Source organism: Grosmannia clavigera, assembly GCF_000143105.1.
Source record: "Grosmannia clavigera kw1407 unplaced genomic scaffold GCSC_140, whole genome shotgun sequence".
NCBI lineage: Eukaryota > Fungi > Ascomycota > Sordariomycetes > Ophiostomatales > Ophiostomataceae > Leptographium > Leptographium clavigerum.
Genome location: NW_014040801.1, coordinates 3,522,379 through 3,545,616, shown reverse-complemented (window position 1 = coordinate 3,545,616; position 23,238 = coordinate 3,522,379). Strand labels below are relative to the sequence as shown.

At 50.6% G+C, this 23,238-nt stretch overlaps 8 protein-coding genes across 8 annotated transcripts; 6 read left to right on the top strand and 2 right to left on the bottom strand.

The window, feature by feature from the left end:
* Positions 1-226: 226 nt before the first annotated feature.
* Positions 227-1,850, bottom strand: CMQ_1706 (udp-galactose transporter; the record flags this gene model as incomplete). The annotated part of the gene is made up of 4 exons (XM_014318785.1): positions 227-403; positions 467-1,180; positions 1,260-1,568; positions 1,767-1,850. 4 exons carry the CDS (start codon positions 1,848-1,850, stop codon positions 227-229), a joined length of 1,284 nt encoding a protein of 427 aa, XP_014174260.1.
* A 1,562-nt stretch (positions 1,851-3,412) lies between these two features.
* CMQ_790 (nacht and ankyrin domain containing protein) lies at positions 3,413-6,762 on the top strand (the record flags this gene model as incomplete). The annotated part of the gene is made up of 2 exons (XM_014317869.1): positions 3,413-6,661; positions 6,730-6,762. 2 exons carry the CDS (start codon positions 3,413-3,415, stop codon positions 6,760-6,762), a joined length of 3,282 nt encoding a protein of 1,093 aa, XP_014173344.1.
* Positions 6,763-7,562: 800 nt separating this feature from the next.
* Positions 7,563-9,719, top strand: CMQ_1274 (ankyrin repeat protein; the record flags this gene model as incomplete). Its single annotated transcript, XM_014318353.1, has 2 exons — positions 7,563-7,715; positions 7,992-9,719. 2 exons carry the CDS (start codon positions 7,563-7,565, stop codon positions 9,717-9,719), a joined length of 1,881 nt encoding a protein of 626 aa, XP_014173828.1.
* An 892-nt stretch (positions 9,720-10,611) lies between these two features.
* Positions 10,612-10,884, top strand: CMQ_475 (uncharacterized protein; the record flags this gene model as incomplete). Its single annotated transcript, XM_014317554.1, has 1 exon — positions 10,612-10,884. One exon carries the CDS (start codon positions 10,612-10,614, stop codon positions 10,882-10,884), a length of 273 nt encoding a protein of 90 aa, XP_014173029.1.
* Positions 10,885-12,393: 1,509 nt separating this feature from the next.
* On the top strand, positions 12,394-13,719 carry CMQ_1071 (GPI-anchored cell wall beta-endoglucanase; the record flags this gene model as incomplete). Its single annotated transcript, XM_014318150.1, has 1 exon — positions 12,394-13,719. The coding sequence occupies one exon, from the start codon at positions 12,394-12,396 to the stop codon at positions 13,717-13,719; it is 1,326 nt and encodes a 441-aa protein (XP_014173625.1).
* Positions 13,720-18,033: 4,314 nt separating this feature from the next.
* On the bottom strand, positions 18,034-18,468 carry CMQ_1075 (inosine-uridine preferring nucleoside hydrolase; the record flags this gene model as incomplete). Its single annotated transcript, XM_014318154.1, has 1 exon — positions 18,034-18,468. The coding sequence occupies one exon, from the start codon at positions 18,466-18,468 to the stop codon at positions 18,034-18,036; it is 435 nt and encodes a 144-aa protein (XP_014173629.1).
* Positions 18,469-18,694: 226 nt separating this feature from the next.
* CMQ_1520 (lactose permease) lies at positions 18,695-20,078 on the top strand (the record flags this gene model as incomplete). The annotated part of the gene is made up of 5 exons (XM_014318599.1): positions 18,695-18,832; positions 18,902-19,179; positions 19,281-19,463; positions 19,540-19,885; positions 19,941-20,078. 5 exons carry the CDS (start codon positions 18,695-18,697, stop codon positions 20,076-20,078), a joined length of 1,083 nt encoding a protein of 360 aa, XP_014174074.1.
* A 901-nt stretch (positions 20,079-20,979) lies between these two features.
* Positions 20,980-22,648, top strand: CMQ_697 (peptidase m61 domain containing protein; the record flags this gene model as incomplete). The annotated part of the gene is made up of 3 exons (XM_014317776.1): positions 20,980-21,650; positions 21,736-21,971; positions 22,053-22,648. The coding sequence occupies 3 exons, from the start codon at positions 20,980-20,982 to the stop codon at positions 22,646-22,648; spliced, it is 1,503 nt and encodes a 500-aa protein (XP_014173251.1).
* Positions 22,649-23,238: the final 590 nt, after the last annotated feature.

The following is a 23,238-nucleotide window of genomic DNA, read 5'->3' as shown; positions in this document are numbered from 1 at the left end:
CAATGAAAGACAAATAGTGAGGATCTACTAATCCCCAAAATGCATTGTTTGGGTGGAGTATCGCACGTTAGTCGATAATTGCTGACATCCATATCTCAAGGTAGCAGATATGCTGAGTTCAGTTAATAATTGGAACTCCTTTATCGCGGCCTTTGTCATTGCCAGACGGAACCCTGCTGTGGTGTTGTGGTGGTGATGCCGGGCGCAATGTTAACAATCCCCCTGTTCAAGCGGTTGCCAGCAGGTCAGGAGACAACTTTGCCTCGTCGGTGTAATTTGGGGTATCCACGACGGTAGTTTTCTCGTAGTTGACAATTGTGATAGGTGGTGGCCGTCCTCGTCTCCGATCAGGGCCCGTGTAAAGGTATGTGGATACGAGCACGAGTGACGTGCCAATCAAAAACTGGAAGTTCAGTCAGTGTACTGCTTCGACGAGGTGATCAGCAATGGGAGACAACAAACATACAGAAGAAGTGACATGCAATTCGAAGAACCAGATGCTAAACAGAAAGCTAATGACGAAACTGATACTGGTGGCAAAATTTTTGGCGATATTGTCGGCGTAGTTGATGCACAGAGAAGTGAGGATCCCGCCAGCAGCCTGGAAGATGATGACGGTCCAGACGATCCAGTTGTAGCCATCAAAGAAGCCGTGTTGGACTATTTCCTCCCCATCCTTGTAGAGGATGCCAATGAAAAGAGCAGGGAACAGGGAATAGAAAGACAGCTGGATATTCCGGGTCCAGATGGAGACGGGTGCGTTCGTGTCCTTTAAGACCTTTTCAAAGTAGACGCTTGTCAGTCCTGATACCGTCACGGCCACAAGAACCGCTGTGACGCCGACGGAACGGACCATTTTCGGGTGCGTATCCTCATCATCGTCGATGCCCTGGTAAGAGGCTGAGCGCGCCATGAGCCCGCCCACTGCGCCACCGACAGCCCTCTTTGTCAGCTCACGGGCCACATCGCCAACACTGCCTGTCATCTGCCCCAGCTCGTGCATGGAGCGCGGAAAAAAGTGGTCGCTGAAGTCGTGAATCATGATAGTTGCATCTTTGGAGTCGGGAGAGGGTAGAGAGCCGACGGAGACCCCGATGGTCAAAAGGATAAGCGAGATCCATCGTTTGGTCGTCAATGAGCGCTGCAACATGACGACGCTGAAGAATGCAGTGGCAATAATCTGTGGACAGCAACAAACAAGCCGTCAGCACATTTGAGATCTTCAATTGGAAGATCAGAGCGGAAGGACGTTAGCGCACCTTGAGCTGATAGAGAACTTGGAAATGGACTGGGTCCAGATTTCCGAGAGCCACATATTGCAGGGTGTTTTGCAGGATGTACAGTGTTGCCGGGATCGCCAGTTTCCAGCTGTCGCCCGAAAAGACGGAATTGTAGATCTGTTCGAGCACAACGCTTGCGGGGGTTTGTGGAGCGAGAGTTCGCGAGACTTCATATATGGCAAAAGTCAGGGATATGGCGAGCTTTAGCACTTCGTTTAGAAAGACGGCAGTCGAGGCAAAGTAGCGGTGGTCGCCGGGTGCGGGCATTATCCTGGAGTAGTGGAGTATCTGGCTCTGGTCAGCATTGCTTGCCCAAGGCCATCCGTCGGAGGGGGGAGGACGGCCAGATCGTACGAGTGTGAGGGCGGAATTTTGAAAAGTGAGCTGCGAGTGGGAGTACCGATTAGCAGGAATCAATTGATGGGCACCTAGAGAAGAGACAGGAGCTTCTGGGGAAGTACAACGGGGACGATCAAATCAGCTTACCGTGATCAAAGAGACCTGCTTCATGGGCACGCCAAATAAAGTCGGTCCCGAAGAAGTCTGCGGAGCAGCATCGAGCAGCGCCATGTTGGCGGTCCAAGTAGAGGAAAAGAAGTAAACAGCTCTGGGAGAATGGAAGAACTAAGCAAATGGGGAGAGGAGGAAACCCCAGTGTGGAATGGGAGAATGGGAAAATGAGATCGTGGACGACCGAAAAACGGTAAAGGATTTCAGATTGGGCCGAAACTGATGAAGCTGGAGAGAGAAGCAGGCAAAAGCCAATTAGTTCGCGACGTTAACGGTGTCGCCTGCCCGCACTCGCGATGGTGAGGGAAATCTTGACTAAGGCAGTTCGGGACTGCGCTGTGACGTCGTGCCGCCTACCAATGCTACCCCCTGACAAGAGCTCTAGAACAGCTGTTTAGAGTGGACCCCTGTATGCTACCGCGAATGCTACCGCAACAATTTGCCAGCTTCGAATGATGGTTGCAGTACGGAGTAGGAAAGACTGCCCTGGAAAGCCCAAAAAGGTTTCAGAGAAAGGGAAACAGACGGTCAGGGGTGAGACATACGACCGTTGAGGTAAGATACCAGTCGTTGAAATCTCTTAAGCTAAGGCATATCTAGGCCGAACGTAATGCCAATCCTTCGTTGCCAGCGTTCAGTGCTACGCCCCACTACGTACAGTGCACACTCCGGAAAATTGCGTGCCTTCAAAATGAGTATCTTACGCCTGACCATGTATCCTGTTCTTGTGCAGTCAGTCTTCAGAGCAACGGGGCTTTCTGTCGTAGGTCTTGATTGAAGATTTGGGTTTCGTACGGAGTATCGCACACGAAATCTGTAATATTGGACCACTTAAACGCGTGTGCAGAGTAATAGCACCCACCGATTTTATTATAAGATATGTGTGAAACTTTGAATCAACTGTGTTACTCAAAGCTGTTCTTGTGCCCATCCGAATGCCGCTTCCGCTTTCCCTGCTTCTAAGCTTAAGGAACAAATCATCCAGCGTGGTGCTACCAATTTTCAATCGATACTATGTCTTTTATGGCTATGACTGATACACCATCTGGAAAAAAAAGTTAGAACGTACAGTGCAGCCCATTAATTTCTTGAGGAGGGTCTTGTTTTTTTAGCTAAACGTTGGTTGCTTGTGCATGACTTCCCTAAGCTGCTTGATTTATTTTTTCTTCTTTTTTAAAAATATTTTCTAAAAGATTGAGAGTACTCCGTACCTTATTGTGGAATACAAGATCACTAACTGGTTTCGTGTACTTAGGAGGTAAAACGTCGTGTAAAAAGTAAGCACGAAGGAAGCACCTTTCCTTCTTTGGGAGACAACAAGCATATGGCGTGATGCACACAGCACTCCGTAGGAAGGATCACTTCCTTATTGCCGTATCAGAAATACTCCGGAATTAATGCAGTTCAGCCGCAACCTGCAATTTGCCATACATGCATCGCAGTTGATAAGACACCATGGAGGGGTAACCCTGCAGGTCATAGTGTTCCTTTTCCCAGCCTCTCTTCTTCCCTCTTTTCGAAAACTTTGGTCATATTTATTTGCTGCCCAGCCATAATTTTGGGTTCGCAGTCTTATTTTCAACTCTTCTGCCTCTTTCATCCAGCCTCAACCTTCCACCACGATGTCTTTCGGTTGGTCTGTAGGCGATCTCATCGCTGCCATCGATGTGGTCTGCAAAGTCGCCAATGCGCTCAGTGAAACCAATGGGTCTGCTGTTGAATTCCAAGAAACGATTCAATGGTTAAGCTCGGTAGGTAAGGTTCTTAAGCGATTGCAAGCTGCCCCGAAAGCAGCTCCTGAGACGGACATAAAAACCATACTCGCCGCCGTGCTCGCATTCCAGAATGAGTTGATCAAAGAGTATGGCGACACATTAGGACCTATGAGGCACTCTGGTGTGATGCAGGGCGCCAAGCGGAAGTACGACATGGTGAGATATCGGATGACTGTGAAGGACAAGGTGAAGGTTCTGCGGAAAAAGGTTCAAGCTTCCCTTGACGTGCTCGACATGAATCTGGGTATTGATATCCACGCAACGGTTAAGGATACGAACGAAGTGACGCGTTCTATGCAAAATGTTCTGAAGAGCGACAAAGAAAAGAAAGAAAAGGAAGACCGCGAAATTGCGCTGGCAAAGGTTTCAAAATGGCTGAATCCGGTTGTGGCAACGAGGGATAGGTTTGACGAGCGCTCGGAAACCAACGTGGTTGGATCGGGACAATGGCTTCTGCACACGGAGGCATACCAAAAGTGGATATCGTCACTCAGTGCGAACGGGCAGGAAACGAACGAGCAAAATGAATATGATGCAGCCAGACGATTACTATGGATCACGGGCATTCCAGGCTCAGGCAAGACGAGCCTGGCCACGAGTTTGGTACAGGAGTTTGGGAAGGCCACTCGAGGGAAAATGTTTAAAACGGCCTATTTCTATTGCGAGACCCGCGAGCAAAAAACGACAACGCTTCGTGCCATCCTGCGTACATGGACGTGGCAGCTGATGCAACAGTGCACATGGGATGCAGAAGGCTTGGCTGAACTCACAAAGGCCCGGATGTCCGAGCCCGATCCTGGTTTGTTCACCCTCAAGAAAATTCTGGTAGATCTCATTCGCCGGGAAAAGGACGTGGTCTTGGTTCTCGATGGACTGGACGAATGCGCTGAGAACGACCGCAAGAAATTCATCACCGGGGTGCTGCCCATCTTGCTTCAGAACGCGCCCTGTGCCATCTTCAGCCGTCTGTCCAACAACCTTGTTCAGCTCGTGGATGGGGCGCTGCCTAAAACGTACCAACAGCTTCACATCAGCCCTGCAGATACGGCAGGGGATATGCGCAAGTTCTCTGCGCAGGAAATTGGGACTTTGAAGAAAACGTCTGCAGAGATGCAGAAGGAACTTATGCACGCTTTTGAGCGACGCGCCAATGGTATGTTTCTGTGGGTAGAGCTTATGGTTCGCACTCTTCAGGACTGTCTACTGGAGGATTACGTTTCCGAGATTGAGGAGGCTCCAGTTCAGCTGAACGATGTGTACCGCAGCATACTGGGGGACATTTGGAGTCGGTCACAGAGCGTGCGCAGACACTCAAAGTTCATTCTGCGGTTGCTGACATGTGCGGCGCGACCATTGTCTTTGAAGGAGATCTCGACTGCCCTTCAGGTAACGGTCGATGAGCCTACGTTTCGTTACGGGAAGAGCAACGACGGCAGCATTTTGAGCGTGCCAGAACTGCTTGGGTTCTGCGGCTCGATGGTTACCGTAACGAGCAACACAACCGATCCCATAGTGTCGTTGGTTCATGAGTCGGCCAGGGAATATCTGGCCGATCCCGACAATCGAGGACAGATCTTCGGCGATCTCATTGTGGACGAACAAGAGACCCATGGACTGATGGCACGCATATGCCTCACGTATCTGTGCTACAACAACGTGCCTGCGTTTCCCTACGAAGCCGACCTTCTCCCAGGAGAACCTCGCCAAACCGATCGAGCGCCTCTCCAGAGGACTGCTGATGCCTATTTGGATCGAATCATGCTGCAACGTTATGCGACGACGCAGTGGGCCTGGCACGTGTTGGCGTCGGAAAGTCCTTTGAGCCACGATACAACGGCATCGCTGCTGCGACTCTGCCGCTCTGAAGAAAGCACGATTCGATGGGCGCAGACGGCTCTGTTTGTGCTGATCGACCGTGCAAGCATAACTGGACGTGGCACGCAGGACGACTCCAAGCTGCTGGCGCCGATTTGCGAGCGCATTTTTGACGAGCCGGCCAGGCGAGAGTATGCAGACTGGCTTTCCCATCTGACGGGGAACCGAGCCGAGCGCACATTTTCGCGGTGGACACGGCTCATGATGCCAGGAGACGGTGATATTTTCCCGTCCGATGTGCATGTGGCAGCGCATTTCGACTTTCTGGACTACTTGCGCAACTACCTCGAAGCTGGCGGAGATCCCAACCGGAAGACCGTCACGGGAAACACGCCTTTGCACGCCTGTGCCCACTGTGAAACGGTGGCCAGTGCAGAGCTTCTTTTGAAGCATAAAGCCGACCCGAACGTGCAGGGTTTCGCTGGGATCGATGCGATGGCCTGGGGCATGGGCATCACTCCGCCCAATGACATCCACACGGGGCACTTTTCCGTGGCCGAAGTTCTGCTCAAGGCCGGTGCGGACCCGTTTTCCGGCCCCTTCGATGAGCATAGTACCTTTTGCCGCGCGATGGTCATGGCTCTGACCGACTTGCCGCCCTACAGCGACGGCCGTCGGCGGTTGGTCGCTGACGACCCTTGGGTACTGGATCTGTTTACGAAAATGATGGAGACGAACACCGTCCAACGACAGGCAAGACTGCAACAGGTCGTAGACAGAAAATGGATGCTGTCAGAGGTCATAAGAAAGGGTGCCTTGCCATTGGCGCATTTCTTAATATTCCATGGAGCCAATATCAGTCTTATCGATCCCGAGGATAAAGCTGTACTTGACGTAGGCCAAGTGGCTAGAGTCGATGGTGCAGGAACACTGCCGGGCAGCTTGGAAGGAAAGCTGGTATCGAAAATTCGCACTTATGCAAATAGTATGGACGACAGCGACAACAGCCTCGACAACGACAGAAAGTACTGGCCAGAGACAGCCGACGATGTGTTTCGGGCATACCTGGTACTGCAATCAATGCTCCGAGCGTCTCGGCAGTCTTCATCGCAGCCACGCGTGGCTATCCACACAATTATCGTCCATATTTTGAACACCGCCGGATATTGGCTGAAACTGACGGCGTCCCGTGAGGAGCCGCAGTCTTACAACCAAGACCGCAGCCAGATAGATCCTGTCTATCTGACTACTCCGCCCCTTCTGGGACGAAAGCTGCGGCCCGTATGCAAGATCTGCTTCTACCTGTCCAGTAAAGACCAAGGACATGCTGATATCAATATGAAAAGCAGCTACGATCAGTCATACACATGGTTTTCGTTTAATGTTTTATCCGCCGATGGAGGCACCCAACGCACCCAAAGGCCTATCAGCATAACTCCAAACCTGCGCGCCTTCGGTCGGATAACAGATCATCGTATGATTCTGTCAAGGGATGATTCGGTATACCAAACTATTAACTGTCCAGACAGTGAGAGCAACGACTGTTTGTTCATTCCCCGCATGCAGTCTGGAGACCGAATTGCTGTGTACGCAAAAGCGTTGTACAAAAATTGGGTAAACAATGTGAAGAGCGTGAGAGTGGTTGTCTACACGACATGTTTGTTAGACGAGCTGAAAGGATAGAACATTACGTGTGTTGTGCCCAAGATATGCGTGCAGCTGTTGTTTTCTTTCATTTTTGTACCCTTTCTGATTGTTTGAATTTCTTGTCACGAAAAACAAACTGGGCCAAAGTTGGCTTTCTTATATACAAGTGCAAATTTCATCGGGACACGATTGATAAAAAAATAAGACGTCTTAAGTCAGCGTAAGCACAGGCCGATACAAACCTGCAGAGGCGATTGGCACCTGTGCTCACCCCTAAAAGGGACAAATCATTTAGCAGGGGCGTAAATGACAGGACTCGCCTGCTGTAAAGACCTGGCGAACGACCTGCGCTTTGGCATCCTCCTCATCGTGCAATCTTAGTTAGCAGTACCTTATTAAGTGCTAAATACGCTAGCACCTAAGCCCTTAAGTCATTACATAGGCTATGTAAGCGGTAAAACTAGTCTAGAGAATACCCAGACCCATCAAAAGTAAGACACTCCCAATCCTCATCTGTTTTACAACCTTCGGCTGCATGAAGCTGGCGCTCTTACGTCTGTCACAATGGCGCTTGCTCGGCTTCCAGTGGAACTTTTGGAATACATCATCCACCATGTCGTTTCAGCCTCGTGGGACGCATACCATTCTTCTCGCCTCCGTGGACTCCTTCGGCTACGACTGGTCTGCCGTGAGTAAAGAATCGTGGTTGCCCTTCTAGACTTTGCTTCACTGTCTAACAAACTGGCTAGGACGGTTTGACTTCCTTCTTTCGCGGGACTGTTTTCGGAAGATCTATGGGAACAAGTATGAACTAAGTCAAGACGTGATATTGGCAATAGACTTGGAGGCGGCCGCTTGGCTATTCGCAACAAAATTCACGTTTGGAGAAAAGCACTTCACCGTGCCGCTACTTAACGTCCGGATCGCGATGCTAAGCATCCATTTATGGAAAGCTCATAACCAGGAATATTGCGACGACGTGCGTAACATCAAGGCCGCGTGTTATGCAATGGTCTCGCACTTTGGGCTCGAGTGGACGCGTAAGAAATTGATGCAAGAAAGACTCTTGATGCTGGACGACCCACGTATCGACGACCAAGAACCAGTCATGAAGTCGCCTCTGGAACTGCTTGTGCTAAGCAGCTGCCTCTCGGTTGCCGCATCTGCCGGCGATCTGTCCGTCGTCCAAACACTGCTTCAGGCGAGCGAAGACCCTAATGAAAATAACAGCCTGTTTGGCTACCCGCTGTATGCTGCTGCATCTGCTGGACAGCCTTCCTGTGTGCAGATGCTGCTCGAAGCCGGTGCGGATGCCGCGATAAGCAAGGGGCGCCTGGGCACCCCAATGGAGGCGGCAGCATGTTTAGGTCGCTTGGAAGTAGTGAGGACCTTGGCCCATAACGGCGTCGATCTTGGATTCTCCCTGGCAGATGCCATAGAAAATGACCAGATTAGCGTCGCCGAGTTTTTGCTCTCTCTGGACAGGGTCGATGTCAATGCCGGCCGCGACGAAGGCAAGCTGCCCATTTTCGTAGCCATGACAAAAAACCACAGGCAAACGGCTGTACTACTCGCCCAAAGACCGGAACTACACCCGAACGTGATGGATACAAGAGGCCGAACACCGCTGCATAAGGCTGTATTGGAATCCGAATATAGAGTTGCTCGCGTGCTGCTGTCTCGGCAAGAAGTCGATCCGAACATGATAAATTGGAATCTGGGGACGCCGCTGCATATAGCCTGCACGGGAAGTTACACCATCCTGGTAAAGGAGTTTCTTTCGCACGATAACGTGGATGTCAACATGGAAGACCGGAATGGATATACACCACTCTACACTGCGCTGCTTAATGGCCGCCGCTCAATCGTCAGCTTACTCTTGCAGCATCCAAAGGTCGACGCCAGCATCGGACCGAGGTCACAATCTCCATTGGTTCTTGCCGCGAGGGGAAACAACGTGGAGGCCATAGGACCGCTGCTAGAGCGTCCCGAAGTGCGAGCCTCTGCATTTTTTTACGAATCCGTGCGCCAGTCGATTTTCGTGGCAGTAATTCAAGGCTATGCACAAATGACCAGACTTCTATTAGGCCGGCACCCAGTCAACATAAACGACTTTAGCTACGAAGGCTGGCATCCTCTTCATTATGCCATCAGAGCTTTCGCCCATGGAATGAAGCTGCTTTTATCCATTGATGGGATAGATGTCAACTTCCTTTGCCACAATTTGACTCCCCTTATATGTGCAGTTCTCACCCAGAACATGGAAGCAGTCAAGCTTTTGCTCTCCCGAAGCGATATTGACATCAACATCAGCGGCCCAAGGGGCACAGCATTGTCGTGTTCGCTTTTCAAGACAGACAGAGTGCCTGCGGTAGCAGATCTTCTCCTAAGACGTGCTGATCTAGACCCCAACGTTGCAGGTCGAAAGCAGCGTACGGCAACGATCAGGATAACAAAGGAGGCTAAAACTGCACCAGTTATTGGCGCTTACTACAGTTACTTTCTACAGAGGGAGGGTGCCGTGCAGGAGATTGGAAAACCTCCATTGGTCAAGGCCGCCAGCCGGGGCAAAGTCGCCGTGATGGAACGGCTACTTAGCTTAGGTACCATCAACCCAAATGCAGTCGACGGCGATAGTCGCACAGCATTGTGGTGGGCTACAAATGCATCCTCCCGTGCCGGAGAAAAATGAGTACGGCTGCTGCTGGAGCACCCGGCCACGGATCCCAACGTTTCCGATTGCCACGGATGGTCGCCCTTGTTCATGGCGGTCTACAGGCGATCGCTTGTCCTGGTAGATATGCTACAGCGAGACCACAGAACCGATCCGAACCTCTCAAATGAGGATAGCTGTACCCCCTTGCGCTTGGCTATCACCACACAATGCTACGATATCGTGACACGATTGCGGCAACACCCAAAGTTAGAGTGACGAGTCTGTCGTTTTTTGAAGACCCACTATCATTATTGCTACTCTCCAGTGTCTGATCTGACAACGAATTGGTCCCGGCCTTTGAGCGAGCTGGCCTCAAATTAGTAAGGAAGTGGGTCAGAATTATGTGTACGCTAGAGACTGGTGGCAGGCATGTGTTCCTGATACGTATTTGCCAGAAGACGTCCCGCTTAAATAGAGTCTAAAATATACAGAAAAGATCGCAATGTTCACACTGATTCTAAAAGAGTTATGTCGGTGTACGCCGATAGTAGGGCCATGTCCGTTGCTCAGCAGTGTTGCGTAGTGGAAATATTTTGCGTGCACTCAAGCAAAGTTGGCCTCACTTGGCGTCATCGCGAGTACAAACGCCTCTTCCCTCTCTGCTTGATCATTTTCTTGACCTGATTTTTATTTTATAAGTAAAGTTGTATAACCTTCCAACCACGCTTCAAGGCAAGATACAAGGTCCATACTATTACACTCTAGTGTAGGCGGTAACACCAATTCGCCATCTCAAGTGTTGTGGGTTCCCTGGATTAAAGACATCGGTGTTGATGCTTCGCTGCAACTGCCGATCCATGAGGTGACTAAGGCGGCACGTCGAGTCCACAAGGCAGCAGAAGCTGTCACTCTAGCCTCAGAGAAACGGATGATCTTACGGGAAGACCCCGAAGACGAGGATAGCTCTGACGAGGGCAACCTGCCGAAAGCGCCGAGAACTCGAACTAATGAGCCAATTTGTACATCCGAAACTGTCTCGCCAAGTGCACCGGCTGCCACTACGGCTATGTTCTGGATGACACCAACGACTTGTGGTGGTCGCCCGCAATGCCGCTACTCGCTGCACCACGACCTGCTCCTGCAGCGACTTCGAGCTGCGCTGCGGGCCTGGCGCCATAAATTTGCTGGCGATGACGACTGAGCTGGCAACGGAAACGGCGACGACGTTGGCCGTAGTTTCATCTGTGACGTTATTTGCGAGCACTACTCTGGCATCATGTGTAGATACAGTTAATAATTAAAGTGTTAAGTTTAGTAGTTTCGACATGCAGAGTACTTGAGCTTAATGCGTAACGTATTACGGAATATTCACGAGTTAACATTTTCTTGCATTCCCGAGACAATCTGGCTATTGCCGACATGCGGCATTCGATGGGGTTGGCTTGGCTTCGTCGACCGTCTGGACCTCCGAATGCCAAACTTAATTTCATCGTTCTCATTTTAAAGAGTTAAAATGTCTGCTTTGTGACATAACTGGCATGTGATAAATTGAAGAAATGCAGGAGGTCGCGTGGAGCGGAGTGACATTACAGTGTGTTGTTATCACGTGGTCACGTGTCGGCATCCACTAGCCTATGGTGGCCCTGCATTCTGGCGATCCTTCAAATTAGACTGGAACGACGTAAAGAATACGGAGTATTCCGTATTACGGAGTATGAATTTTCGTATTCCGCCCAGGCAGTGCATCGGCCAAAGCTCACCGCAGTTTTCTGCAGGTACCGTGGTTATGGAGTGCAGCTAATATACTTTAGTTATGTACGTCCTTCAGCCTTTTCGGGCAAGCGTTCGGAACAGCACAGTCGTACGGAGTACTTTGGTAACAGCAGATCCGACCTCCACCTTCAGCCTACGTTTTGCTGCAAAGCTAAAACAAGCAAGCATCTTACGAGTAACAACTGTAAATTGGACAAGTTAAAATGCCAACTGCAAGAATTAAAATTAGACGGTGCCCAGGGCAGGTGGGGATTCTCGTATTAAAAGGGGACGCAATAATACGGAGTAATTGGCCAAAGAACAATTTTAGTGGATATCATGCCGAACTCAGCCGCCCGCCGTTCCAGCTAATCGAACGGCAATAGCGCTGCCATCACTGAAGAATCCTGCTTGCTTCGAGTAGAATCGCATGCAAGATCCTATCTCACAACGCGCCGGAGTGGTGGCATGCGATCAAAGTCAACATTGTTCATCACCCGTCGGGAAGATTGTGTCGGGAGAATTGTTTGCTAAAAATGGCACTGTGCAAGAGAGACAGTTTCACCGCTGATCCGCCGACTTTTGCAGGGAGCTCAGATCGCACACTGTCCGCCGGCTATATATAAACAACGGACCTGATTACTTAGATTTATAGCGGGTCCCATCAGGGGGGCTTGGCGTTGGTTTGAGTACTTAACTCCATGTTTGACTAGCCTTTTGCATCTCGTATTTCTTTCTTCCTCAATCACTCACTCCTTCACTTGCGACTGTGCTGTTTTCTGCTTCTTGCTCCTGTTTGTAGCACCGTCAGTCCTTTTCTTTTCAGTCACTCCTTATTTGGCTCAACGCCGTTCCTTTCCCTCCCCATAGAAGCCTGCTTTCCTCAACGGCTTCTGCTCCCTGAAAACATCAAAACACCGTTATATCTTTCTTTGACGAGACAACAAGCACAGCCACGATGCACTCTTCGCTCACCCTCGCTCTGGCCGCGCTGGCCACGAGCGTCAGCGCCACCAACTACCTGGGCTTCAGCTCTGGCTCCAAGATGTACGACGACAGCGCCAAGTTCAAGGCCGACTTCAAGGCCGAGTTCGAGGCAGCACAGAAGCTGGATGGTGCCCCCGGCGACTTCAACGCCGTCCGGCTGTACACCAACATTCAGGCCTACTCGACCAACACGCCGATCGAGGCGTTCGAGGCCGCCATCGAGACCAAGACCCACCTGCTGCTGGGCATCTGGACCTCGGGCACCACGACGATCCAGAACGAGCTGGACGCCCTGCTGGCTGCTGTGAAGACGTACGGCACCGAGCTGACCGACCTGGTCATCGGCATGTCCATCGGCAGCGAGGACCTGTACCGCAACTCGAAAACGGGCGTCGAGAACGACTCCGGCCTGGCCGCCCAGCCGGACGACATTGTCAACTTCATCAACACCTACAAGAAGGCTGTTTCCGGCACTGGGCTCGCGTCTGTGCCGGTCGGCCACGTCGACACGTGGGATGCGTGGACGAACTCGTCAAACAAGGCCGTCATTGACGCCATCGACTGGCTCGGCGTGGACGAGTACCCGTACTACCAGGGCACCGTCGACAACTCCATTGGCAACGCGGCTGCGCTCTTCAAGGAGGCCTACCAGGCCACCATCGGTGTTGCGGGCGGCAAGCCTGTCTGGGTGACTGAGACCGGTTGGCCCTGGACCGGCAAGGACTGGGCGAAGGCCGTGCCCAGCGTCGAGAACGCCAAGCAGTACTGGGACGAGGTCGGCTGCGACTTGCTGTTCGGCCAGACCACCACCTTCTGGTACATCCTGCGCGACTCCGACTCTGCCCAGACCATGAAGTTCTCCATCACCGACGACCTGAACACCACGCCGCGCTGGAACCTGACTTGCCCGGCTGTCACTTCATCTGCTTCGTCTTCTTCTCTCAGCTCTGCCACTAGCTCCTCGGGCTCTGCTTCTGGCTCTGCTTCTGGTTCTGCTTCCGCTTCCGCCACCGACAAGGCCAGCGGCTCTTCGCACAAGACTGGCACTGCTGCCTCCGAGACCGCTACCGGCGCTGCCACTGGCGCTGCTGCCGGCACGGCTACCGGCACTGCTACCGGTGCTGCTACCGGAACCAAGGAGACTGCGACCTCCGCAGCCCACACCACCACCTCGAAGTCGACCGCGACGGACTCTGCGGCCAGCGGCACGGCTACCTTTGCGACAGCCGGTGCCTCTTCGGTCCGTCTGTCCTTTGCCAGCCTAGCGGTTGTCATTGGTGTGGCTGCGCTCCTTTAAATTCTTTGAAGTCGCGTATGAAGGCTGTATGTAAACTCGCATGCTGCATTGGTTTGCCGTTTGTATCACTGGATCAGACGGACAGGGTAGACAGAAATTCATTTTCCTTTTGATTGTGCCATTTTGTGTGTTTTGATTCCCATCCTGGGCTATGTATCAAGTCGCAATTAGAGTTCGATGCGAAATCACCATACTGCCCTGCCCGCCTCTACGAAATCTGCACAAGTAATACGTAAGTTGCCTGAGGCAGATAGGACACGTGAGCACGACCCGGGCAATAATAAGCATAAACATATTGCGTCTTACCACAGCCGCACTTTCGACTTCGTAAGCAGACCTTGATGTCGGTATCGTTGAGCGACTTGCTCACTGCAGAACCCCCAATCCTGCAATACAGGGGCATCAAACGAGTAGCGCAGTCGCCAAACTTGAGAGACATGTGCGAAGAAAACCTGGTCGAAGTGCTTCTGGGAGAGGAAAATCTCTGCCAACGTTGCGTGTACTGTGGGGCCTGGGAAGTTTCGTACAAAGGTGAGGCTAGATTTCGGCGCTTGGATGATGTCGCTGACATGCAGTTGTAATAGTGTAATATAAGCTCGCTGTGCCAACGTATAAACCAGACCAGTGATGCTGCTGACAACTTGTGTGTGAATAATTGCTGCTCAAAGGTCCTTTCGATGCTTAACTTTCGTTCTTTCTGGTGGACGAGACCTGGTTATTTGCCAGATCGGTTGTAATTCAGGTCACATTTATGAAACCACCCACCAATTTTACCGTATTGATAAGCATTGCTGCTACTCTACTGTAGTTTTCTGCAAGCTAGACTCTGTATTGTTTTTCTTTTCACTCAAATAGGTATATACTGGTACACTGTTTTCTGAACTTAAAGAGCAACCTAACGGACGAGTCGTCTTGCACATCAATTCCACCGCATTTGTCAGCTATGGCTGAGAAAATCCCGTGCGTTAGGTCTTACTTCTCTCTGGAACTCAGCACAATTTCCTCTATAAGCAACGCAGGTAGCTGTTTAATAGAATCCTCCTCCTCCTTCAATATTGAGTTGCTCGAGTTCAAGAAGCGAGTTTGAAATATATCCCAGAGTTGCTCATCAAGAGCCGACTTATTACGACTGCTTGGTGGCCTAGGATAGAAGGGATCGTTGCGTAGAAACTTTAAGACGCCTGTTTGACCCCTGTCTTGTCCATCGTCATATCTTTGCAACAATCAAAATCAAGCACCCATATGGCCTGGGTGCCGAAAGCCTCAGATTGGAATTTAATAGACCCGACCCCTGGGCTGTATTTCGCGGAAGTTGAAGAAACCTTGCGATCAGGAGCTAGAACAAACTCTATATCGTTTGCGTCGACTCTTGCCGTCCAGTGTAAAAAAGCAAGGGTGTTTGCCATAGCAAGAGCATACTCCTTGGCTGGGAGGTCTAGCTGCTCGATTTGGTCAAGATGAAGAGGAAAGTTGCGAAGACTAAGCATCACCAACCGACCAGGTCGTGCCCTTGTGGTGCTTGCTTGTGGTTTGTGTCGACGACGTCCTAAATATGGGCGAATTATGCAGTAGTCGTCAGTCGCAGTGGCTGCCGCAGAGGAATTCGTCGCCTCTGGGTAGTAGTTGCGAAATAGTAATCTGCGGATGTGGTCAGGCATAGACGGAATCCTCTCGTTGGCTAGAGCATTGCAGGGCTCAACCCCTGGAGGAAGCCGCGAGAGAATTCCTGGCCAGTATGGCGACTCTTTTCTAACGAGACCCTCACAAAAGGGAATATTGACTCGAAATTTCCCAGGTTCATCATCACCAATACTTTGTAGAATTCTAAGAAGCTGTCCATGTATCTGATGCTCGTTTGAATGGATCGTCCTGGGCCACCGTCTTCTCGCTTAAGAGCGAGTTGGGGATGCTCGTGTTCATAATCATCGGTTGCGTTGTTCTCGTCGCTCTCTGACCAGACAGTGCCACAAAAACCTTGGCCAATCTTCTTTAGCGGGGCCTGAGACTCGACGAGTCAAGCAAAGTTTCATGTCTTCTACTTGGGTGGCTGTGATTTTCTTTTCGTATTTCTTGTTTGTGTGCATCTCTGTCTGCTTGTATGTATTTCTGGGTGTCGTGTGTATTCTGTTTGTTTGTGCGTAATTGTAGGCAGGGAGGGAAAGAGAGACAGAGTGTGTATATAGGTTGTAAAATCAGACCACGTGATAGCAATATCCTTCAGGACTGCTTATGCAGTCCCCACGCTAGTCTGACTGTGGTAACTTGTACAAGAATGACAAGGGAGTCCAAAATACGATGACATATTACATGGGACCTTAACGTATCTGTCTTCCTAACCCATTGTCAAAACCGCCAATATTTCCATCAGAACTTCCCAATCTAGCTCTTTATACAAATCGCACTTATAAGAAGCTTTATTCTGATCGTTTATTAGGCTTGATCGTCCATTACAAATTGGCGGCGGAGATCAAAATCTTACGTCAATTTTTAGCACAATGGAACATTCGGTTATTTTTACGAAGTGATAGGGTGGCTATAGGGTAGACGGCAGCGTTGTTCATAAAGTACGCCGCCGCTGTAGAAAAATTATTGGTACTAAGAGCGGAGGTTGGGTAAGGCCTTAGCTTGAACCAACAAAATACACACCTACTAACACACGCACCTGTATACGTAGAGAGGTGCCGTAAGGCACCTCCCTTCGTTACAAGCCGAGGTGGTGTATGGTTGGCCCTTGCGGGCTCGTCTTGGGATCCCACGAGGGAAGACAAGGCGAGCCCGCCCGACGCTGGCGAAGTCGTGGGCGTAATGTGCTTGCTGCTTTGGGTGTTGCTTTTCTTTATAAGTGCACTGCGTATATAAGTAGGTATTTGCTTAATTCCTCTGTGTATGTCCCTCTCTTAAGGAGAGGGAAGAAGAGAGTGTTTTTATATATATATAGGTGTGTAAGTAGTGACAGAAGGCATAAATTGTTCCACATTTGATTGGTTAAGAAACGTAGGACTGGTTATGTGACGCGTTAGCATCCCGCGAGGGGTCTTGACATGTCATCCCGTGCAGCCAACATAGGTGGTCTTAGGGGACTTCTCTTATCACTCAGTACTTTAGTGTAAGTTCTTAGAATTTCCTGTCATTTCCGTCACTTCTCACTTTTAGATCAACGCGGTGGCTATACAAGCAGTACCATTCTCCGGACGCATAAATGTTTTACGGTATGAAGTACCTAGTATACTGCCGATGTTATATCGAAGTTGGACTACTCTTTTGGTAAGGACCTCTATACTCCGTACTATACTGTGTAGTACAGTCACAGACGAATTTAGCGTCATTAAGCAATGTTTAATGACAAAAAAGACCCCATTCTAGTGCCTCTACTAAGTGTTGTTATGTCATTTATGCATCAAGGGGCAAAAGAAGAGGCCCTACGAAACTTCCATTGTGCCAGGGTTGAGTGACTGTTTCGATTTTAAACTGTGTGTAATAGCTCTCTTGAGAGTGAGAAAAAATAAAAGTCACAATATGGTTCTTTTACATATCAGCTTAGATCATGTAAGTCCCTCTTACGAAAGAAATTTGGGGGAAAATTGCGCCCTTTTTCCCTTCGTATTATTGTTCACCGTACCTTCTGATTTACTGGCCAGAACTCTCTTTGAGTCCTACTGTCCATGCCCAATCGATATCCCCATTCAATCGCTCACATGTACTCTGTACAGAGGTCAGGGAGCAGCGGCAGGGGCTTTTAGGCGGAAGGCAACGTAGATGGCTAAAAAATGTCTCAGGTAGTTCAGCCCCGATATAGATTGACATTGTCAACCTTCTAGATCAGAGCTGTCATGTATTGGGACGACTTTGAGACACTGGGTGGAACGCTGCAGTAAAGTGCTCATGGCAGGGGCACTCGCCTTTTGTGAACTTTACATGCTATTTGCATATAGAGCAAGTAATACGGACCTGTTGTTGTTTCCTGTATTGCATAGGATAACGAAAAGGCCATCTTTTTGCTTGACTGTGTGTCCGACTTCCTAATGATTGTATATATGGCCGTCTGTGACAGTCCATTCCAAGGACCTAGGCTCCTTGAGGTGGAATAAACGACACGCGAAACGGGGTGTTAGCTAATAAAAGATGGCTAGTCAATACTAATGAACGTTTAGGCATGGCTATGCCTAGATACTTCCATTTTCCGCAAATATTGCCGTAATTATAGATAAAAGCGGCTAAGAAGCGATAGCTCCTAAACTAAAAATATGAGTCGTAAAGACGTACTCCGATAGCTCGGCTATTACAACGTCTGAGGCAACTCGGTATTGTCTATTATTAACAAATTGTGTCGATTAGCAAGTCTAAAAAGCCTCTAGCATCGACATTGCTTGCAGCTTGAATGACTCCCAGCAGAAACCTGGCTTCGGGCTTGTTCGTTTCTTCTGGAATTCGGAGTTTCTGGAAATGTTCAGCCGAGAACTCCACGTCCGGCCTTGTGGCTACATCCAGCCCTAACGCGTAGAGATCAAGCACAGTGCCAAACACGAGAGAGGCCGCTTCTGGATCAACATAAATGTTCCATTCGGAGGCCAGAATGTCGCCCGTGCTGCGCGTCGTCCCGGTGACGTAGAAACCAAACGCCCGGTCCAGCTTCTGTGATAGTGTGGGGTCCTTCATCGTTGCCAAGGCCAGGTTGGTCAACGGTCCAAGACACAGGATAGTCAGCTTCTTTCCACTCTTCTGCACGACGTTGGCCGTCTCCAAGATCATGATGAGCAGCGGTCACCGATTGTAAGACGGCTAAAAGACGGACATAGATAAGGATAGAGCGCAGAGAAAGGGTCAGGGCCAAGGAAAAAAATAGAGGAAAAGAGGAAAAGAGGGAATAGATACCTCATCGTAAACAAGGAGGAGAAGAAACATGGGGACAGACGGAGAAAAGAAGGAAAGAAAATAATCAATACAGACATAGACACAAACACGGATGTAATACGCCATGGTTTCAGGCTCTAGGTTTGTGTCCGACAAGTCAGCCGTGATCTTGACCCTGGTCTTTGCCACGGCCGTCTTCAACGACTGCACTCAGGGCTACGACCAGTCTTCCATGAACAACATGAACCTCGTCAACACATATGTCAGCTGTACATTCCCGTCTCCTATCGTTTCCTAGATGAGAAATATCGTGCTGACTCATCATCTACAGACTTTCATCTTGGGGATAAATTTGCTGGGCCTCAACGTCGCCATCATCAACGCAGGCTCCGTCATTGGTGGCCTCTCTGCCGACCAGGTGTGTGATCGCTGGGGCCGCAAGGCTGGCATAATCCAGGCCGCTGCCGTCCATGAGGCCATGTTCTGCATCGGTCGCTTCTTCCTCGGCGCGGCCGTCACCTTGAACGGCGTTTCTGCGCCCACATGGGTCATGGATATTGCCCATCCCAAGACGCGCGGCCTTTTGGGCGACCTCTACATGGCCATCTGGTAAATTATCGCCACCATCGTCTCGGGCATTCCATCGGTACGTACTTTTACAACACCACGTGGACGTGGCGTGGCCTCTCTATCGGCCAGGCCGTGCCGAGCCTCCTCGCCCTGAGCCTGCTGCCCTTCACGCCCGAGTCACCCCTCTTCGCCCTGAGCCTGCTGCCCTTCACGCCCGAGTCACCCCTCTGGCTCGTCTCTCAGGACCGCCATGAGGAGGCCCTGCAGCTGCTGGCCGTCCTGCACGGCAACGGCGACGCCGACAACAGCTTCGTGCAGGCCGAGTGCCACGAGATATCATCTGTGCTGGCCTACGAGCAGACGCTGCCGTCCCAGTCGTTCAAGTCTCTTATCAGTCAGTCCGCTGCCCAACTTCCGCCGCTTCGGCATCGTTATCGTCCTCAATATTGCCGCCCAGGTGATCGGCTCCAACATTGTCTCCTCGTACATCGGCAACGTCCTCGACTCGGCTGGCATTACCAATACCCGCCAGCAGCTGATTACTAATATCGGCATGATCATCTTCAACTTTGGCTGCGCCATCGCCGGGCCCTTCGCCATGGACTACATGGGCCGCAAGGGAATGCTGCTCGGCGCCAGCTGCCTCATGACCGTCCTGTCGGCTTTGTACGGCGATGGGAGCAACAAGGCCGCTAGCAATGGCATGATGGCCATCATATTTCTCTTCCTGGGCTCGTACAGCTTCGTATGGACACCGCTCACGTTTGTCTACCCGGTCAAGGTTTTTGAACTTTACTCAGCGCGCCAAAGGCTTGGCTGTTGGACAAATGGCCTGCTATGCGTTCATGCTCGTCAGCCAGTACACAACACCTATTGCCATGAACAATATCGACTGGGAAGAAAAGAATAAGGCCGTCTTCAACAGGGCTCGCCAATAGATGCGGAAACGATATACTTTAGTTCTAGGCAATGTTTCCTCCAATATTACAGTAAACAGCACCGACTTTTATACATTTCAATTACCGGGATTTGGGCCTGTTTACGATTGAAATATCAATATTGGCTTTACAAAAGCATGAATACGAGTCACTTTATCCACTCCTACTTGATGCAACTGCATCGGTATCATATAGGCAAACTGCTGCTATAACTAGCACGTACGGCCATAGATACTGGAAAGCACGGGATCCCGTCCGCTCTCCCCTAGTTAAACCAGTAATCGGCGGATTAGTAGTTGGGTCGGTGACGACCAGCGAATACCCGCTGCTGTACATTTTTTGCTCTTTTTTTCTCGGTTTCTGCTAGCCTTGCTTCGCCAGCCGCGCAAACGCCTAGGACACAATGCTGTAATTGTGGATGGTCATCTCTACGACGTGCGATGTCGTACTCCGTAGCATGATTTCTCCACTTTTCGAGTCATATCATGAGTGGAGTTACGAGGTAGAATTCCCTGCTTTCTCTTACATTCTCGGCAGCGTTATGGCTGGTAGTTTTTCGATGAGTTTTAGCCTAATAATTCTCACCGTACGTTATACATTGCCACCTTTCAAGTCGCTGCACATCATGGTGTACTACGCTCGATAGTTGTTACGTCTTGCTAAGGCCACCAAGCGTAAAAGGTTGGCCTACAGCCTATCACGACGATAAGGAAAGTCCACCCAGCAACTTCACCTTCCCACCTAGGTTACAAGGCCGCTTAGGCAGCTGCCGGCAAACACGCCTCCATGTCCGTACTTCGTATTTTGTACATATAGAGGCAAACGTCGCAGCATACTGCAGATACTGGTTTCTCCCATTTCCATCCGTACTACGGAGTATATCCTTCCCCTTCCGTCCGCCATGACGCTCATTCGCGTCCCCGCCGGCTCCGGGGCCCCCGGAGACCTTCGTGCCATCCGATTACTGATAATTCCCGTGTTCAATATGCACGACCCATCGCACCAGCCACGTCAGCTCTCCATTGTCATGACATTCGCATCACCGCGTCTTAGCCGGCATGACGTGCTTGTTACCCTACCGAAGATGATTGGGAATGTGCCCAGCCAACAGTATGGCAAAGACTCGCTCCAGGCTTTCGATAACATGGGCATGCTTGAGCTTGCCGTCTCGGACGCTACTAATGAGCGCGTGTGGTTCGTCAAGAGAGCGACGTGTGGGGACGTAAGCCTTCAGTTTAATGCCCTTCCCCGTCCTGTTGATGCGGATACGCCCCCCGGCCCCCGGGTCGATCTTCGAGAGCAGTTTGGCGGTATTCTAGGCGTTGGTTCAAGCTTTCTGCCTTTGCCGCCAAATCGAAACTCAGACGCGCAATACGAGTCCACGATTGAATGGGACCTCGGTCAGTCACCATATGGGACGCGGACAGTCTGTTCGTTTGGAGAGGGAACTGGTCCTATCCGTAGAAAGGGCAGTCCCAGTCTTCTTCGGGACCCCGTCTTCGGTGTCGGGCCACTCCGACGCCTTGTGAACAATGACAAAACCCCTTCGGGTGCCCTTTTCAATGTCTTCTGGTTTGGCAACCCTGCATTCGATGTTCAAAAGTTAGGCAGAGACACCCAGAAACTGTTCACCAAGATGTCTGTTTTTTGGCGAAAGCGCCTCTGAGGCGGATCCCTATCGTATTTTCCTGCGAGAAACTCCACGAGGAAATGGCGGCACGGCCTTCCGACGAAGCTTTATGTTTGAATACGACAAGGACATTCTGCGTCTCGAGCGGTTTGTTTTCCCAGTTCTTGCGCATGAGATGGTCCACAACTGGCCTCTCCTTAACAAGGAATCAGATGGGTCGAACGATGACCTGGATACGGGTGACGAAAACTGGTACTCTGAGGGTCAGTTATGTTCATATACGAGAAACGAACACGAACAGGATTCTGCTAATCGCTTGCATAGGCATTGCAATCTATCACCAGATGATGCTGCCGCACGATTTGGTCTGCGCAACAAGAAGTATCTTCTCGGAGAGCTGAACTCGTATTTGAGTGGTTACTACACGAACCCTGTCATAAAGATGACCAATGAAGAGGCTACAAGACGGTCCTGGGAAGAGCCTAACGCTTTGAGGCTACGATACAGCCGAGGTTTCACGTATCTCTTGAAGGTAGGCGCGCAGGTGTGGGAAAAGACTGCCGGGAGGACTTCGATAGACAGCATCGTGTACGAGCTGTTGGAGAGAAAACGGAGAGGGAAGTCGCACATGTTGCAGGACTGGCTGATTATAATCGAGCGCGAACTCGGTCACACCGGAGTTGACGAGTACCACGATATGGCGAACGGAGTTCTTGTCGTTCCTCCGGCCGATTTTCCGCCTGCGAAGTACAAAATGAAGCTGGTTCGACAAGATCAGGAGGTGCTGGAGTTTGTGTTCAGTCAAGACTCTATCAACACTCGAAGAATCCGAGGGCTCAAGCCGGGTAGCAGGGCTGACCAGGCCGGCCTGAAGGAGGGCGACAAGATCCTGGAGAGCAGTTTTTTTATTGGGAAGCCGGCGACGACATTGAGGCGATGATGAACCTGACGGTCCAAAGACAGGAAGGAGAAGCACTGCAGATTCTGAACATATCATACTGGCCGCGGACCCTTGACAAGACCGAATGCTACCAAGTCGTGCAGACGCAAAAATAGAATGTCTACTCCATATTGGAAATGAAGCGACGTAGCTAGTGTCTCGGGCTATACTCAAGTGTCCGTCCAGGCCATTTGTTAAGCCATTAGTACTTCGTAAAGGAGTGCCTATATTAGCGTTTTGATTAAGTGCTTCCACTGAAGAGTGTGTACGGAATTAAGGTGCTAACTCCGCACGCACTAAAAGTCAGATCTCGGGAAGTGGTGCAACTTGTCGGGTGTACGGAGTAGATTGTGTTGTTGAGTCAGCAATTCTATCGGCTGGTCTGGCTGCCATTCGTCAGGTCCGGCCTGATGGTCTTGGCCGGCCTCGACACGTCAGAGCCTGGATCGATTGCGGAATATATACCCATAGTTGTAAATAACTAGTTTACAGCGCTGCCCCTCAGGCGGCCTTAATTTGCACGGGCCAGGTGGCAGCCCAACTGCTTCTGGTCGCCGGCCAAACTGCTTAGTGATCGGGGAGACCGTTGA